General features: G+C 44.3%; 1 protein-coding gene across 6 annotated transcripts in view; it reads right to left on the bottom strand.

Moving 5' to 3' along the window:
- The window catches only part of epha4b (eph receptor A4b), a 103,506-nt gene that overhangs the window by 41,240 nt on the left and 42,719 nt on the right, over window positions 1-19,547 (bottom strand). For all 6 annotated transcript variants that reach the window (XM_037085202.1, XM_037085204.1, XM_037085205.1 and 3 more), the window contains 4 exons: window positions 8,590-8,745; window positions 3,928-4,263; window positions 2,798-2,910; window positions 935-1,097 (listed from right to left, as the gene is read on the bottom strand). In XM_037085202.1, the coding sequence (XP_036941097.1) occupies window positions 935-1,097; window positions 2,798-2,910; window positions 3,928-4,263; window positions 8,590-8,745 (768 nt within the window). The remainder of the gene's footprint in view (window positions 1-934; window positions 1,098-2,797; window positions 2,911-3,927; window positions 4,264-8,589; window positions 8,746-19,547) is intronic.

The raw sequence follows: 19,547 nt of genomic DNA, 5'->3' as shown, positions 1-19,547 counted from the left end.
GAGACAGGATGGAGTCGTCAAAAACAGTGAGGATGATCTTTGTGGTCCTCTCCCCTGCTGGACAGAGTAAAGAGAAGTCCATCCAGTCTCACCGCGAGGAGAGTTTCACCTGCTGATAACAGAGCTGCTGAATTATCCCGATTGATTTGCAGGTGATATTTCAGGTTGTCAGCGGTCCCGTTTGATACACTGCTAACTATACCGGAACCACCGCACACCACAAGGGAAGACCAACACATTTACGCACATCCACTTGATCCTGAACAGATGGCAGCGTGTCTTTGGTAGGGACACAAAGTTTCAGAGACACAAAATGATTTATTTTTAAACGTGCAGCAAAATGCAGACCTACTGCGTAAAAGCTTTAATTACGGAAGACATTTCTACGACCGCATTCAGACGCACTAAATCTTCAGGGTTTTGCCCTTATTCCAAAAAGACAATATTCCAACTGAGCTGTTTACACAGCGATTCATATTCCAGGATACTTTTAAGCCGCTGGTTCAGATCTGCACAGTGACAACCTGTGAGACTGCTGAGGGTTTTCTGTTTGACGACAGAGCTGAGGAAGCCATTCGGATGAAAAGTGAGCTATTTTATAACCATCTGGTGGATTGATTTGACAGCAGGAGGGATGAAAAACAGACGGACCGTTCTGTGGTATTGTAGTCAGAACTCTTAGCTCTGCAGTTAATCTTTGTCCTTCTCGTTCACCTCTAATTTGGATTTGTTGTGTTACCACCACTGATTGCGTTTAAAGAACTAGCACGTCGCTGTGTTCAGTTCAGCCAATGCCTGCTGTGCCAATTTTAAGCTTAATGCCACAGAGACATGGCAAAGGGAAAATAAATCCAGCAATCCAATTACACAGAATAATAAAAAGAAAAAATAGAGAAGAACTCAGTGAAAAAATGTTTATTGTTAATCTCTTTACCTTCGTGGCTGGTTTCCAGTTCGATCTCTCCACCGTAGCTCCCATAGCCCCCGTCGGTTCGAGCCCTGACCCTGAACACATAGGTGGTCCCCGGCTTAAGCCCGTCCACTGTCATCATGTTTGAGCGGGTCTTCAAGACCGTGTAGTTCTGCTCCCGCTGATTCTGAAGAGGAGGAGGAAAGAGCATCAGGGGAGGATTAAATACAGAGTACAAAGGACACTGAAGTGTCACAGAAACACAGCGATTGAGTGAATAATATAGGACTGAAATTATAGATATAATCTAAAAGGGTATATAAAGAGCAGGACTGGAAAAAGCTGAAACCTTGAATGGCTCATTTTAAAAGTCTCCAGAGGCCACGATCAGTTCACCTCACTAAGTTTTCATTTGTTCATCGCTGGACCATTTGCTCGCATTTATACATGAGTGTCTGTCAACTCCCAAATCTTATCCTCTTTACACTTGGGGGCAATATGTGGTTACTGAAGTCTCGCTTCACTTCGTTCCTTGACTACCTTAGAGGTGTGTGTGTGTGTGTGTGTGTGTGTGTGTGTGTGTGTGTGTGCACGTACAAGTATGTGTGTCGGAGGATGAATAAAGAATAAGTGTGTCTGTCGGTAAGCTGATTCCCTGCTGAGAGGCCGATACTCTACCTAATGGAAGACACTCTACAACACGGATTAACACTATTTTACTGCTAATGCCCGCCAACACACACACACAAACACACACACATACACGCGCAGAGGCTTAATTTCATCACCATGTCCGTGTTTTACGAGGTGTGTTCGACAGATGTGTGGTTAATTGGCCCGGTGTGAGGGATGCGGTGGTGGAGATGGGAGCGATAGGAAGTAAGACAGAGAGAGATTGATGCTGATGCTCAAGTCATTCCAGATATGGCCCCAGGCTAGGCCCCCAGACAACATGATGAAGAGACTGAGAGGAAAGAAATACGTTGCACCAGACATGTTAAGGCGTTTGCTCCTGAAACGTAGAAGGTCCAGTGTGTAGGAGTTAGTGGCATTTAGCAGTGAGGTTGCAGATTGGAACCAGCTGAAGACCCCTTGCTCACCAGCCCCTGCGTTGGCTGCTAAAAATAACACAAAAGGTCCCAACCAGAGCCAACGTTTGGTTTGTCTATTGTAGAAACATGGCTGTGCAAGATAGGTCCCCCTAAATATTACACACTGGACCTTTTAAAGGAGTAGTGTGAAATTCACCGACACAACAGTGATTGTTGGAAATATGCTTATTTTCTTTCTCGCTGAAAATTACATGAGAACATTGACACCACTCTCAGCAGGTTAGCTTAGCTTAGCACAAAGACTGAACACAAGGGGGCGAAACAGCTAGCATGGCTCCGTCTAAAGCCAACTAGCTGACATAAACCTATCTACCAGTACCTCCCAAAAGTGCAAAAACAACAAATTATTGATTAATTGGTTAATTGATTTTTGTCTGGGACTAGTAACTTCCTGGAGTCTCTGCTGGTTGTTCATCAGCTGGTTCTTATCAAGGAAAATCTTGAAAATAATCCCCTTTTTTAAAAAAATCTTTGCAATTTTGATTAATCAAACTGTAAATAATGTGTTAATTTGCTAAGGTAAGCTAATCAGCTGCTAGCAGTGTATTCATATTTACTGCAAAAACACAACACTGGTATGGACAGTGTCATTTAATCCTTAATGGAGAAGAAAATACCTGTGTTCCTTAAAAAAAACACAGGCGGTTTGTTAAAAAGTTAACACAGCAGGTAAACTGACCTTCATGTGTAAAACTGGTGTTGTGCCCCTTTTTAAAAATGACTTTGTGTGTGTGTGTGTGTGTGTGTGTGTGTGTGTGTGTGTGCTCTCTCTCACCTTCTCATAGTAGATGACCTCATACTCCACTATGGCTCCGTTGGGTCTCTCCGGACCCTGCCAGGCCAAAGTCACGCTGTCCTTGCTCCGCCTCTCCTTCAACACAACGCTCACTGCAGCGCAACAGAGAACAAGAGGGGACAAAGCATGAGCAACAAAGAGGTACAGTTCGGCGAAATGTGGGTAAACAAACCATGAATAAGGAGGCCGAGGGAGCGGGCTGCGGGGGCGCGGAGAGAGTTTTCAGACGGGCACCTACTGTGCTATAATGAGGATGAGATCCATATTTGAAGGGTGCGTCGTGTAATTTTGCTAATGAGAGGCCTTTCGAGGTGTTTTGTACATGTGCGATGACAGGATCCTGTGATGTGTGTACAGTAGGTGTCACATGTGTGGCGTGTGACCCTGCTTGTGTTATTAATGTGCGACCCTGTGACTTCTGACATTGGGGCACATGCTGGTGTAGGCTGAGAGTGTATGCTTGCTTCCATGTGTTTAAATGTGTGTGTGTGTGTGTGTGTGTGTGTGTGAGACACGCTGCAGTCGAGAGTACCAAGTGTGACATGTGCAGATCTTAATGAGGTTAACAGCCTCCCACACCCCCTTCACCTCCCCCTCCCCCGCTCCTGTTATTACACACACATCCATAGTACGAGGCCTATTAGTCATCCCCACCCTGTCATACACGCTTCTCAAACACAAATTTCCCACAGTCCCACACTGTGAGAGATGCACGCATGATTATAAATGTGGAGGCAGAGGTGCAGAGGTGTCATTTTGTGGTATCAGACTGGTGCAGCACAGCAGTGATTTTACAGTTGCCATGTGAAAGCGCGAGACTATTTGTGAGCATACTGCAATCAGGAGACAATTTTGAAAAATACTCAATTCGCTATCCCACAGATTCTGAGTTCAGGCTGATGAATATGTTCTTCCCCAGAGGATTTTCTTTTCTTATCCGCATTTAAAAGTGGATATCAGTGAAATGCTGCAAAATTCTTTTTTCTCTCAGGTTTTTCCTGCAATTTAACTCCCAGAACACCCCGCCACACACGAGAATTACACTGTCAGAATACCTCCGAGTCAACAAACGCTGGTGTTTTCAATTCAGAGATTGAGTTTGCACTCACCTGTCTGTGACGTGGTGACGTTGATGACTACCGTTCCTCTGGGTGTGGGACTCAAGTCCGACACTCCGTTCTGGCTCTCGACGGTGAAGCTGTAGTTGGAGTCTGGCTGCAGGTCGGTAACGAGCACGCTGGCTGATAAAAGACCAAACTGTCTGGGAACAAAGTGGACGCTGCTGCCGCATGGCGTGCACTTCCTGCCGTCACCGGAGCACTTCCTGCAGTGGAGGCTGTAGGTGATGTCCCCCCGGCCTCCCGTGTCTCTCGGTGGTGACCACTCCAAGGTGACGCATGTCTCGTTCACTGTGGAGATGGGGTTCTCTGGGGCAGAGGGAGGACCTGAGGGAAGATGGAGACGTAAGACGAGTTTCAATCAACCTGCTGGGAAATGACTGGAAGTGAAGTGAGTGAGTCAAAAGGTGCTGATTTATAGGTTCATACTTTTATTTCGGGTGTACTAGAAAATGTTTGGTGCCTGTCTCTTTAAGGCCGCCCTCCCACAAAGCCTAGTCTGCTCTGATTGGTCAGCTCACACAGGCCTGAGCAGGCGCTGCACACTGTGTTTCCACATCAGCTTTGTCAGTTCGCCAGAGATGTGGTCCTTTTAATAGAGACTATTATTATTTATAAAAACCTGCCGCCTACATCACCCATAATCCAACTCAACTGCTGACAGTTCTGTGAGAGATTTGGGTGAGTTTTGCTAGCAGCAGCTAATGTAGCCTCGAGGTCAGACTTGAGGAGCAGGCTACAGACGGTCTGGTCTTTGAGGAGCTCACATCTTTCCAAGTCCACACCCCCCTAATTTAAAACCTGTAGTCTTCCCAACTGACTGTGACAGTTCTTCCTGTCAAGATCTGGAAAAACAGATTGTGAGGGTTGTGAACTCTACCAACTATTGATCAGTGGAACAGGATGAAACCATCAGCAGGACTATGCAGAAAACGGAGGCCCACTGTTAAAAACATTTATTTGACGCACTACGAGTGTTCGAAAACTCCAAAGGATCACTCAAACGACGGAAAACAAATCAAATATTCATTCAACTAATGGGTAATAATTCATAATAATTCAATATATGTCACACTGTTCCCACATTAGCAAAGCTACCCCAGCTGAGCTGCACAGCACCCTTTATCAGTTCTCACTCATGAAAACTGACTGATGATTTTTGTCCCAAATGTACATTCTGAGCCTGCATTTTCCTCATGTTAATTACCAAACTTGGTGCCGTTTCTGTTAAGAACAGAATTCCCATTTATTCAATTAAAAATGAATGAAACGACTCCAGCCAGAGGGGTGGACACTTGGCTCGATTAATGAATAGCAGTGGAGCGAACAGTGATTAAAAGAGCCTGGCTGATTGTTAATGTGACGGTATGTGAATATATTACACTTCTGAAGTTTAAATCCATCTTTAAAGAGAATTCACACGAAGTTAAATAGTCGGCGCTCGACAGCAGCGAGGTTTCCACCGTAGATGTGAGCGGACAATGATCTATAGAAGGTGCCCGGGGTAATTTTCTCATGAGTCAGGTACATTTTATGATTTAATGTGGCTGCGGACTTCAGCTGAAATGATTAGTGTAACAGAGTTACAGAAAGTGTGTCAGGACAGTAATCATTCTCAGCAGCAGAGAACCAGCGACACACAGATGCCCTTTATTCTACCTTCAGATGAAGTGTGTTCATGCTCACCCTTGTACATGTGAATGTACTGTATGTACGTGTTATCATGCATACTCCTGAAGAAAGATGGCCAGAAAAAATTACATCTGAAACTCCCGGTTCTCTATTGTGTGTGTGTGTGTGTGTGTGTGTGTGTGTGTGTGTGTAGATAGATCAAAGAGGTTATCAAGCAGCAGAGAGGAGCCAGGCGTTTCCCAGCTAAAAGGCAGCTTAGGGGCTTTTTTCTCTAACAATATTAGGGATTAAAACAAATTTGAGTCTAAATTCAATGAAATTCTGTTTAGGGCCATATTGAGCAGCTGATACCCAACTTGGAAGGCGCTCACACACCCCCTGGCTTTTCCACTTGCTCGGTAGAAGATGCTCAATCAAGAACCAGCATGCATCAGTGACTGTATCAGCCTCGCTGTTCTTTGTTCACCTCGCCTTGTTGTTTTATTTGATCAGACTTTTAATGAAGTACGGTGCTTTTTTTTTTATTTTTTTTAAAGCTGCCGGTTTTGCAGACTCAACAGTTCCTCCTTTTAATTCACATTAAAGATTCCCATCATCAAACCAGACGAACTCTCTTAGTGGATGTTTTAAATCCAGATCGAAAAAGCAGCTCAGTGTTAACAGGATGCAGGGGGCTGATTTTCTGCATTAGAAAAGATGAAATAACTGCAGAGTCTGAAAGGCTTATTAGACACAAAAACCCTCTCAGCAGTTTGTAGTATAGGAAAAAGGTTAGTTTAACTTCCGAAATGTATCAATACGGCAATCATTTTATCTTCCATAGAAATCCTGCATTCATGCTACAAAGTAATCTACCAGGAATGTGCCAGTTTACGTATTAAATTGGATTAATAAGATCCACTTTTACCAGCTGTAACCTTTAGGAGAGATAAACATGTTAAAGCATCACTAATTATGATCCAATAATGTGTTTAATTTATGTTTCTGACATAGTTTTTTCTACGTTACGTGTACTTTTACCTTTGTTAGTAGTTTATTTTGATGCTAATAGTTTTGTGCTTGTATTGAAGTTGAAACTGGGATGTATCTTTATAAAACGGATCAGTTTTGGTCTGAGGTATGATGTGAACAGAAAACTACATATAAGAAGTTGTTTAGAAACCTTTTTTTTGTCACGTAAATTATCTTCTGTCCAAGCACAGTCTAGACTCAACCTAAGTGATACTATTGCTGGTTGTGTAGGGGTCATTTTCCCCTTGGCTACTCCTGACTGAACCCTCATTTGTGCTGACTTTATAGAATTGGAAATCTAAAGGTAGGTGCTGTCATTTTAAGTTAATTTGAGATTTATAGATCACCGGTGCGTCACCAATGGGATTCTTAAGACTCGATTAAGCAAAGTTTTTCATGCTCAGCTCCACAACTTCTGCATTGCTGCAAACGCTGAGCCAGACTGAACCTTCTTGCCAGTCGACCCTGTGTTTTTGCTGGAGCCCTCTGCATTGGCAACCTCACTGTGTCAACACAGGGGGCCTGTATAAATACATGAGGGGGCTTCATGATGTCTGAACGCGCCGTTGCTGTGGAGGCTTTGTCTGCAACATTTGATCCCTTCTCTGTGTTTTTTCATCGGCAGCACAGGTTTAAATATTGTCAGAGAGGACAGCCAATCACAAACCTCCATCACGCCAAGCCTGTACCATCCCTGCTGTATGGGAACCGCTCGTATGGAAACCTCTGATTACGGTTTCTCGGAGCACAGCACGTACAGGTATCGCAACCGTATGGAAATTTGTCAATCGATGCCCATTCGTCCTGACATCTCATCAGGTCCTGGCTGAGCAGTGAGCCCCCAGGGGGCCGTGGGCAGAGCCTGGGACTTTCCTGATTAGCCTTCCCAGTGGCGAGCCTCTCTGAAGTGCAGGAGGATTGGGGGGAGCGAAAGCTCGACGTGGGGGATGGAGGCCATGCTGGGGATAATTGAAGCTGTCGGTTGTAAATCTCCTGACTGATCCTGCTAATTCTGTCTTTTTCTTTTTCTCCACCACCCCCCTCTTCCCTGGGCCACACTTAGCTGTCCATCATCATTGTTTCTACTGATAGGCCTTTTATGACATTTAGATTATACGCCTCTGATAGTCCACTTCCCCTCCCTCCTGCTGTTCTATTCTTTGCCTGTGTCTTAAGTGTCATTCTCCATATCTCTCCATCGCTAATTCTGCCACCTTGCCTCCTCATTTTCTCATTTTCACCCTCTCCGTCCTCCTCAGTGCTCTCGTGCTCTCGTGTGTGCGTGAGCGCCCATACATATTTGAAAGAACCGTTGCTCATTTTCAGCTGATAACACCAACCGTTACACATCTCACCTGCTACAGCGATTAATGAGTGTAATCTACCATAACCCGATAATGGGTTTTTCGGTATGTGCGCACATGCCTGCGTGTGTGTGCGCGCCTCCATATTTCTTTAGTTCGGACTCTCTTTCTCCCACAGTGTCACTGTTCCTCTCCAACCCCCACATCTGTCCGTCTGTCTCAATCCATCTCTCTCCGTCCCTCCCTCCACATCCTCTCTATTCTCCTCCCTCTCTGTACGCGAGGATGTGGTCCGATCCCCCCTCGCTCTGTACGTGCGTGTGCAGAATAAGGAACATCATCGGATTTCTAACCGCCAGTATCAGTGTTCTCATGTGAGATATCTGTGGACTGTAACCACACAGCCGACGCACACGGATGTGTGTGTTTAGTATGTATGCATCTCAAGTGTAAACCAATAACAGCGGAGGAAGAGGGAACATGCGTGGAGGGATTATAGATAGAAGAATCAACCAATATAGATTCTTACAGGAACACACTGCGAACAAATTAAATTGGAATATAATCCAAACATTGTGTTTTGTATTAATTTACATTTCATGACATAGAAATGTCAACAGCCAAAGCACAGTGAACACACAGTAGCTTACGGTTGGATGAACCTCGCTCGCAGCTCATAAAATGTACGTGTGTTTGCATCACTCACGCGTGCAGGCCATGGAGCGCGGGTCGGTCTCAGCGCGGTAGAAACCTTTCTCGCAGACGCACTCCTCTGCTTGTTCCTGCGGGGAGGAGCTGTGCGGGGGACATTTGGTGCAGTAGGCGTCCGTGGCCGAAGCTTTGTAGGTACCAGGTCTGCACGCTGAGGGGGGGAGACAGAGGAACAGCAGGGTTAGAGGCTGCGCCGACTCAACCAAACATTAGCTTTAAGATAAAGGCGAGATAAAACTCCAGCAACACATACACGCACATACAGTATACTATATGAGGTTTCATTTAAAACATTTAATCAAGATCTCAGTGAAGCGGTCTCTGTGATGATGTTAAAAAAGATGAATGATGACATGTGGATTTATTAAGACTATTTCACGTAATTCAGTCTACATGTGTGTGACACTATGCCATAAATTGCTTTTCTCCATGATATGCCTTAATTAATTAATTGATTGATTTTGGAGATTGATTCTGCGTGTTATCATAATGTTTTGGTGTGTACATTGCCCAATATGTACTGATATGAAAACTCTTTTCAGAAATTTTAATGCGATAAAGATGCTTTGGATTCAGGCTGCACGACATATCACCTGACACAGAAAGGCAAAACTTTCATGATTCTTAGTTTCCATGACTGATACATGAGGGAAGTCTGTCTAACAGTTCATAATGTAGTCAGAGTTACTGGTTCTTGGTTACATGGGAGCTTGTTTCGTCGAACCAAAATCATTCTCAATCACTTAATCAAAAAACGCAGAGCCCACTCAGGCTGTTTGTAATAAAATGCACTCCCCTCCAAAAAAACATCCCCCACATCATTCATGAATGATTCATCTCTTTTCAAATAGAGCTTTTAAAGTTATCTAAATTCCTTTTACTTTTTAAAATATCACAAAATAGCAGAACATTTATGCTTCGCAATATCGTGCAGCCCTTCTTTGAATAATTTCTAATTATTAAATTCCCATGACGTTTATTGCACTGGGGCTATTTTCGACCATAAAGTTTATTGTTGAACTGTAAAATATCTTGTAAAAGGTGTTCGATGACCACATTTGATGGGGTCATTGCAAAAAGAAAAATGGTTTTACTTCCAACTGTTGGTATCAGTATTGGCCACAAAGAATCAAGTATTAGGTTGGATCTAATAACGTTACACTTGCCAAAGTAGCTGCTGAGCTCTGGGAACACGCCGACATGCTGAAAAGGAGTCACATGGCAATAAATATGTGCAGTCAGATGATCAGACAGGTTTTTAACAAACCTCCTGAGCAGCCAGACTTAATTGGAAGAAGGAAAAATTGTGAAATTATTTCCCAAACTGCCCGTTTTCAGTTTTTTTTTTTTTTTTTTTTATTCAGTGCACCTATTGCAGTTAGGCAGGCACACCCTTTTCCTGTGTGAAGCTGCACTCTCTTTCAGTATGACCTGTAAATAAAGTGGTTAAATCAGTCTCGCTAAATTGTTGGCTTGTTCACAACCTGTCTGATCCACGTTGCCAGCTCTCAGCTCGCTGAGTGCAGTGATATCAGAACAGACAGAAATCACGGCCAAAACTGCAGAACACAACCAAGGCTGAGCGATAATATCCTTCATATCCTGCGTGAAAACAGAGTCTGAGGCTGAGCCGAAAGTCGAAAAAAAAGGTAGAAAATGCTCAAGAAACACAGAACAACATCAGGAGTTATGCTGCAACAGAGTTACTATAGATAGATACTGATAGGTCATAATATGTGCCGTGCAGCACCCGGGGCAAAGAGCGCTCGGGAAAAAAAAACACAGTTTGAGCTAACGCGCTATGACATTAGGTCTACGTGAGATCCTTTTACATCAGGCTGCAGGCTCGTATATCCACAGTGCAACCACACAGTGCAACAGCAGATCAACTGTCATCCCTGTTATATAAGCTTTAGATCTGCAGGCAACCAGGGGGGGACGAGAAATACACAGTTGCAGTCACAGCAATAATCACAATAACATAATATGACTATCGCTACGACTGTTACAGTGGCTGCGTATTAGTCATTATGTGGAGTCGTAAAACTGGGGAGGGGAAAGCGTGCCACTGCTCAACAGGAGCGAGGCAGCCCGCTGAAATAGATTGGGGACTTGAATGATTTCCCTTCCGCATCCTCGGCAGTAAAATGGAATTCCTGACTTCCCCTTTTGGTAATCTGAATATATATTACGCATGTGTTTATTTATACATTCATAGGCCCCGGAATTCTCGTCCTCGTGAGCCTTTTCTGCCAGCGTGGTAAATCGCATTACGGTGTACAAAACCCCCATGTAAGGAAAACGAGGGTTTCTCAAAGGCAATTCGATAGATGCCCTGTGTGTATACGTGTGTGTGTGTGTGTGTGTGTGTGTGTGTGTGTGTGGGCTGGATCAATGATGCGACAGAATCCACCAGGTGCTGATTGCTTTGCGTTCGTGTGCGAGAAGGTGTTAAGTATGCGGCGAGTATGAGTGTGTGTGTGTGTGTGTGTGTGTGTGTTTGAGCATGTGTGTGAGCTTGCTGATTGCTTGTGCTGGCGGTGAAGGTCACGAATTTAATCAAGCTACACGTCACTTGTCCCAGAAAGGCTGTAAATTATAACACACACACACACACACACACACACAGGCACACACACACGTTTGCAGGCACACGCGTACGTTCAACGCCATGTTTAACCTGCGGGTGCAGGAACGGAAAAAGTGGCCTAAAAGCAGTGTGGAGGTAAGTTCCTCCACCTGGACGCTGTGCTCGCTCGCGTACAGACAGTATTTTTAGGTATTTTTAGGCAAATCATTCATCATAGGGGAGCAAAGTCCACTAGCACAATCCCCAAAAGACCTTAGAGAACACTGGAAAAGGGGTGTGTGTGTCTGTGTGTTTGTGTGTGTGTGTGTGTGTGTGTGTGTGTAGGTGTGAAAGAGAGGGAGTGCAAGAAAGAAAGAACGAACGAACGAATGAAAGGAAAGGAAAGAAGAGAGTGATAATTCTCAAAGGGTTTCTGCTCTCTTTCCTCCTTCCTGTCAGCTTCCAAGGTAATGGGTGCCTATGTGCTGTGTAGTGACTATATGTGTGTGAGTGTGTGTGTGTGTGTGTGTACGTGTGTGCTCGTATGTGTGTGTTCCTGTTGGCCCGGCTGTGCGAGCGCGGTGGAAAAGCTGCTTTTCTCCGGGGACGTTTCATCCGGAGAGTCCTGGCTCCGGGCGCTGGCCAGCCACACAGGCACAAAGGAGCCCGGCGCTGGAGGACAGACAGGGCGCCCCATGCCAGGGCCTGGCGTCCGAACAACTGCCTAATCAAAAACTTTCTGCAAGAATGGTGGCTTGGCCGCTTCAAGTGGAGCTTCCTTCGCCCGATCTGCTGCTTTCTGTTCTGCTTTTCCACCTCGTTTTCACTCCAGTTTTCTTCTTTCTCTCCCCCCCCTTTTTTTTCCACTCTCTCCCACTTCTTCTTGCTTCTTATTTCCTCCTCTGCTCCCTGTGTGTGTGCCCCATGGGAAATGTGTGACTTGACTTGGTTCCCTTATGATTAATGATTTACCACAGATACACGAAAAAGGGACAAGAAGGCTGAGGCGGTGAAGACGGTGTTCGCATAAACACGCACTCACACTGAGCAGACGCACAGGAGCGCAAAAGTTTAGTCACAGAAACTATGTTGACGAACTGTGAGCTAACTCCAAATGTTGACAAGACTGTTCTGTATGTAGGGTGCGTGTGTGTGTGTGTGTGTGTGAGTGAGTGTGTTTCTCCTAAAGACAAAGAGTGGCATCAGATCCAGTGTCTTATTAAAAATTCATTCGGTCACCAGAGAGACTTAGTGTATTTATGCCAATCGATAGCTCTTAGATATGATATAGTACTGCTACTCAAGACACACCCTCAGTCACCACGCACTGATCGAGAAGGAAACAGCCCAACTGTCTCCTTTGGGGAAAACACAGTATGAGCTGATTGACTTCTGTAGTACTCCATGTTCTATTATACTGCTGTTTTTAGAGCTGCAACTACTTTAAAAAAAAAAAAAAAAGAAGAATTGTAAAGTTTTATAATACAGTTAAGAAAGCTCTCTGCAGATTCCCAAACATCACAGATATCCCTCTGAAAAGCAGCACTAATCAATATATTTATAATAAGTGAGTCACATGATGATGATGGTGTCACTTAAAGGGAAACAAACATGCAGATTTCTTTTACCAGACTCCCGTCAGCTCTATAGAGCCTTTTTAAAGCACTGATGAGCTCATTGTTCTGGTTTACGTCTCTCACCACACTGTAGATTTTAAACATTACTTTAAAAAACTGAGGAAACCAATCACCTTAGAATTACTAATTAAAGTCAGAAACTAATACATTTATGTTTTATGAGCTGAAAAGTTTTAATATTTTCGAAGTTATTAGTCTACCTTACTTGGTAATTTTGAGGGTCACCAGTTTTAAGCTAAAATAGTTGAAGAGTGTAAAAACTGACAACAGACAGAGTTAGCAGCTAGCGGCTAAACGAAGTGGAGCATTTAGACGTGAAAGGAAAGGAAGTGTGCAGAATCACGACAGTATGCTAACATGTTAGCCACTTTTACTTTGAAGGGGGTGAATATGTTAATATTTGGGTTTATAGCTTGTTCCTTCAAAACGAAAGAAAAATCTGTTAAACAGCTTGTGTTTGCTTTACTTGACTAACAGTATTTAATCTAACTGTGCAGCGTTCTTATTTAGAGTCACATGAACGAAAAAAATCAGAACATCCATACATTTCAGGAGCTGAGATACTGATGAATGTTTCTTTCTGCAGCATGAAATGAAGGTTATCTTTTAGAAGTGGCCTCCACAGCGAAGGGAACTTAACTGCATGGGTACAGAGTCTCTTCTGCATAAATAAAGACACACACAGACAAATTGTGCTTTCACACAAGCAGCTTTTACAGTTAATTCACAGTGTACTTTCAAGGGGGTCATGTGTAAGTACGGAGCTGTAAGTGACTGTTTTAATTAAAGCTGGGAACATGAATGTGTTACTCAGACCTGGATACTGCGGCGCCGCTTCGCCTTGATCACAATTCAGCCCAGTGGTCACCCACTGGGCTGCACCCACAACTGTTGACAGGACACCAAAGTCAGCTGTGACTCTGTCAGTTATGACTGTTTGATCCGTGGAGGGTTTATATCTGTAAAACATCACAACAATTAGCATCACAGTGCAGGAACTGGCAGGTGGGACCGGCAGGAGAGCGGGTCGCATCAACAGGAAGTAAACCCAGAAGCTAGAAACTTTTTTTCTACCAGGCAATAGGGGCCGACTTTTGGGTTCAGTATCTAAGTTTTTTTGTTTTTTTCTTTTTAACATTTTTGGCAACTTCAGACTTCAGCTGCGTTTCTCTATAATTGGTTACATCACGCTCAGATAAGGTGTAGGAGTTGTTTGTGTGAGTGACGAGAGCTGCCGACCGCACCGGAAGAGTTGAGGGAAATGCGTTCACCTCATGTTTAGAACGGGCCCTGAACAGACTCAAACACACACACACACACACACACACACACACACACACACACACACACACAGACCCGATATATCTCATTGTCAAACTCATTACATTCTAATTACATTCAACCAGGCGGCTCTGTACGTACGCAGAATCACATCAGCTGCACTTTTTCCTGAATCAAACACTTCCTCTGCCTGGCTGGGAGCCGTCTCCTCTCCTCCACTTCCCTTTCAAATCTTCCTGCTAGTTTAACTGTTAATTGCTCTGTTCTCTTGCACTCAGTCGCACTCGCTTCAAGTCAAACATTGGCTCCCCGCCGGCTTTACCATAAAGGGCAGAAAGAGGAGGAAACTCTTGTGTTGTGTGTGTGTGTGGTGTTTGTGTATGGGTGGGGGGTATAGGGAGGGAGCGAGTGTTTTGTGTGTGTGTGTGTTCTTTTGAGAGAGAAGTTGTGTAAAGCTTGCTGGCCCACGGGAGATGAGCTCCATAATGGTCACCATGGCAACAGGCTTTCAAGATGGAGCCCTTCTAGTGCCCCTCGAGTGCCACAGCTCCTGGAGCACAGAGCAGCCTGTCTGTCTGTCTGTCTGTCTGTCTGTGTGTGTGTGTGTGTGTGTGTGTGTGTGTGTGTGTGTGCGTGTGTGTGTGTCTGTTTGCAGGCTACCCAGGCGTTATTCGAGGCCAGCTACTTAAAAATTGATACATCAAGCGTCAGTGGAGAAATCTGACAAGATTGAATCTGACGTCCTTTACGGCCACCGAGGTCGCGTCTGTGTGTGCGTGTGTGTGAGTGAGTGAGTGAGTGAGTGAGTGTGTGTGTGTGTGTGTTAGTGCTCATGTGTACATACCCGTGAAACATGCTTACGGTCAAACTGACATGTTTTCATGACGGACAAACTGTGTTGTGTCGACACGTTAAAGAATGACTTTGAAAAAGCAAACATCAACCTTTAGGTGCCAACAAATCATTATTTGTTGATGGTTACTTCCAGAAGATTCTCTGTTTGTTGGCGTGATGGGAAAGAAAAGCAAAAGAACATATTTTCATGTTGCAGCAGAACATGACATATGGCTTAGTCAACAATTTTCATGCGGGCAGAGCGAAATATATCAGTGTGTGTGTGTGTGTGTGTGTGTGTGTGTGTGTGTGGTAATGAGGAGGTGTGTGGAATAGAGATGTCAGCATCACCGTCCCGCCCCCCTGCTGAGAACCTCTAATCCCTAATCGGAGTTCATAACAACCTTTAACACCATAATATTCACCATTACTCCTAATCCTGTGAAACACACACACACACACTCACCCACACACACACACACAGTTCATGAGTCTGCCTTTATATTACATCAGCTTCTCTCTTTCTTTCTTTCTGAGGATGTCTCATATCCACGTATTAAACTTTAACCACCTCATACAGTTTGCTCTGTATGAATAACTTTGCACTGCGCTACAGAACGTCACTGCCTCAGGTGGCATCGTTACCATCACAGGAATGTTGTACAACAGTGTGTTCAGTGTAGTCATATGTGCGGTGACGCACAGCGATGTTAAACCACACTGTAGAATGTGACACAGTGACTTTACTTGATGAAAAGAATCGAGAAAAAAAACGATATGATTTTAACTTGTTAAAACCTTTCAGCTCGTACAGCTTCAATCTCATAATCAACTTTTAACATGAATAGAGTGCCTGAGTTACTGACAACAATCCACAAAAACATTATCCTCTGAATTACCAAGTAAAGTAGATTGTTGCATTCAAGTAAAACTAAAAAGTTTGACAACTTTAACTTGTTCAGTTTGAGATTATCAGTTGCCTTGATTTTTCTTTTTTAAAGTCACTTTGTCAGATTTTACAGTGTAGAAAACATCATTATTATCTCAGCAGTCAGAATATAAAAGCTCCACAGATGCAGTGAGGACATCAGTTGAAAATATACTGAGCCACATCTGGAATTTTACTTTTATTACAAGTTTGATCTGATAAATCTATTTAAGCTTTTCAGAAACTTATGATTTTTAACAACTGTGCTTTTAAAAACTTGCTGAACTCAGCTGAAGTTGTTATCAAGTCATGTCAGGTATCATGCGGTGCAGACTGTATACAGAAGTGAAACACATCTGCATGTTGATTTCCCACACTGTCAGCCGTAAACACAACATATTAAATTGCATTACAGGGCTGCTTACCACGGCTGTGTGGTTATGCGGGTTTGTAAAGCATTAAAAAGTTTATATACTGGGGACATTTGCACAGGTTTCAGTGCTTGATCTGTGCTGGAGCTCACTGGCACCGACAGTCTGGATATTTGCCATCAGTGGACGATAAAACCCACCTGAACCAACCTGACGATTGATCCCCAGTGTTTGAGACTAAATATTGTGTTGTTTGATGGTGTTTTAGGCCGGAAATTCAGGGGTTTAATATTTGTACACACGGCCCTTGTTGTTTGTCGTGGAAAAACGGAATTAGTCGACCATAGCAACCTGAACTATCGGTGAATACATTTAGTTTCAAGTGTAGGCAGAGGTCAGATCCTGTGGTATGTGTGGGCTTATATGGTGTCAGGATTTTACAGAAAGAAAATGTCACATTGAGTAAAAAAACTAAGAAAATATATTTTGGAGGACTCGTTTTACAGCATCAACATCTATACATCCCAGCTCAGTCTGTGCAGTTCAGTAACACACTGTGCTGTTCACCAGCGAGTGCTTCTGCATGCAAACTTTTGTTGGCGAGAGACGAGGCAGGATCAGCGAGAGACGTGAGCTGTGTCCAGACAGGACATGTAGACCTCTGTGATTGACACCTCAGGACAGACCCTCACACACACACACACACATGCACGCACGGTCAATCAGACCGGATATGAACGGTTTGTGATGTCCAGTACATGAAGCACATGAGTACACTCTGGCTTCTTTCTGATCTACTCTCTGTCCTCTGGATGCCAGCCAATTACTGCGAGCGGCCAAGAGGAACTACGGGATGAAGCTCCTACTCTTCCTCGTTCTGTCCATCTCTGTCTTCCCCCCGTTCTTCTGTCCCTCCATCTATCTCTTGTGTTTGCCCTGCAGTCTGTCTATGTCTGTCTGTCTCGCTCTTTTTTTGGCCATCTTTATTCTCTCTATATATATGTGTGTGTGTGTGTGTGGTGTGTGTGAGAGAGAGAGAGTGAGTCTGCCTTTATGTGTGTGTCTTATTTCCCAGTGGGCTGTCTGTCATACGTTGACCCTGACCTTCTCCAGAGCTCCTGCACAAATATTTACTCTCTCGCTGACAGGCACACACACACACACACACACACAGACACACACACAAACCTTAAGAGAATCAGAGGGAATGAGAGCTCAATTTTAGTGCAATTAAAACATGCTCTCTCACTCGCACACACACACACACACTCTTCTTCTCGTGGCAACCCGAGTTGATGGCTCACTAATTTTGAGCCGGGATGATTATCCTGTGGTCTAAAAACAGATAAAATAGATACCAGGTGCATGTGTGTGTTTCTGTGTGAAAGGGGTCATGGGCGAGGGACAGAGAGCGAGAGAGAGAGAGAGAGCGAGAGAGAGAGAGAGAGAGAGCATGACAGGCCTATAGAGGGAATCTGTTGGGAGTTTGGTTCACCGTCTGAATAACTTATCCTTCAGTCTGTCTGTTTCGCCATCAAGATAAAAGGCCAGAAACACAAAGATTCACCTTCTCCTTTCAAACACGCACACAGACACACACACACATCTGCACACACACGCATTTTAACCTACACAATAACCACACACATCCTCCCTCCCCAGGCACACACGTCACTTAAAGATCCTCCATCAAACCAAACCCGCAGCGCTGCTTTCACACACACACACACACAATCACACACATCGTCTCTCCCCAGATACACTCAAGACACATATACGCCACGGCAGTAAACGTGCCCGCACCAGGCCAGCCCCGTGACCGGAGAGTGTGTGTGTGTGTGTGTGTGTAGGACGAGTACGCCTCCTTTTCCTCACCCACGTTATTTTCAGTTCATCACTCTCAATAATTCATTCTTTCAGGCGGAGGAGGAAAGGAGAGCCCCGTGCCTTTCTCTCTGTGTCACTCACTCACACACACTCACACACACACTCACACACACACTCACACACACAGTCACACACTGACGCAGCTGTACCTGTCAGGTGGGGGCCATATTCTCGCCGTCTTTAACTTGTGGGTGGGCAGGGGTTGAATTTGTCAGCCAAACGTGCAGCAGTTTGTATTAGCAGGAAAGCTTCTGTGTTTTATTCTCATTCGCAGGTGAAGATCACAAAGACCTCATTGTCGAAGGCAAAAGAAAAGCCAAGATCGACAAAGCTCGCCTCCCTGGTGTACAAATTCCTGATTGTACATCTTCATAGAGCTTAGATCGGGCCCAGGGCCGTGGCCGTGCACGTTGTGTCCGAGCCCGACCCGACACATTAACTGTAATTATAAGCCCAATTTAAACCCGACATTTTTTTAATACGTGGGCTGTGATAACTGACATTTCCAACTACAATTCCGAGTTGTTTGAACTACAGAAATCTGTTTACAATTATCTTAATGAATAATGCAACAAGTGCTGCACTTAATGCACTCAACCGAGCCGACACATATGTTGTCACTGCCCACGACTTGTTTAAAATGGTTCCATACCTCCGACTTTCCTCCAAACTAGCTCAAAGTTAATTCTCCTGTATTTATTATTTTCTTTACATCTTCAAGCTCCATGTTGCACTTAAGCTACACAATCAGTGATGCCGGTAATGCGTGCTGTTTTCAGTGACGAGTAATCTAATGTGTTTCCAAACCAGTAATCAGATTAAAGTTACTTATTCAAGTCACTGTGTGTTACTGTTATCATTTTCCTCAGTGAAAAGATATATTTTTGCTTTCTTCTTGCGTCTCAGAGAGTGATGTCATATATGCGACAAATCACATGTTTATCCTGAAGACAACTCATGTGTAACACCATGCAGCGACACAAACAACGGTGGAGGGAGGAGAGAGATGTGTGTTTTGTAGCTGGAAATACAGTCATGATTTCATGTATGCGTACACGTGTGTCCCCACGTGCCCCCCTCCACCTGACAGAAACCAGCATTACCTCCTAAAGAATGAAGCATTTACCTGACACACATCCTCGACACCCCGGCGCCCATTCAGCGCTCGCACAGGAAGTCAAGGGTGCCACATACAAAAGAGTCCCCTCTTGGGGAAATTGCCACCGCTCGTACCTTTTGTGCTCTCTGTAATGAAATCTGCAGCGTTCAGGTTAGCAGGTGCTTTTCACCTGATAAAAACGTATCTGCAAAACAATGAGATCTGTGAGTAGATCTGAGGTATTCATACTCGACCTCAAGGGTGGCCTCTCAGCGTAGCAGTGGAGCAGGAAGATCTTATGCTGCTGTTTTTTTTGGCTCATGTATTCTCAGCTTCATTTACTTCTT

This window comes from Acanthopagrus latus, chromosome 21, assembly GCF_904848185.1.
Source record: "Acanthopagrus latus isolate v.2019 chromosome 21, fAcaLat1.1, whole genome shotgun sequence".
In the NCBI taxonomy this organism is placed as follows: Eukaryota; Metazoa; Chordata; class Actinopteri; order Spariformes; family Sparidae; genus Acanthopagrus; species Acanthopagrus latus.
Note: the sequence above shows the minus strand (reverse complement) of the source record. Positions and strands in the feature narration are given on the sequence as shown.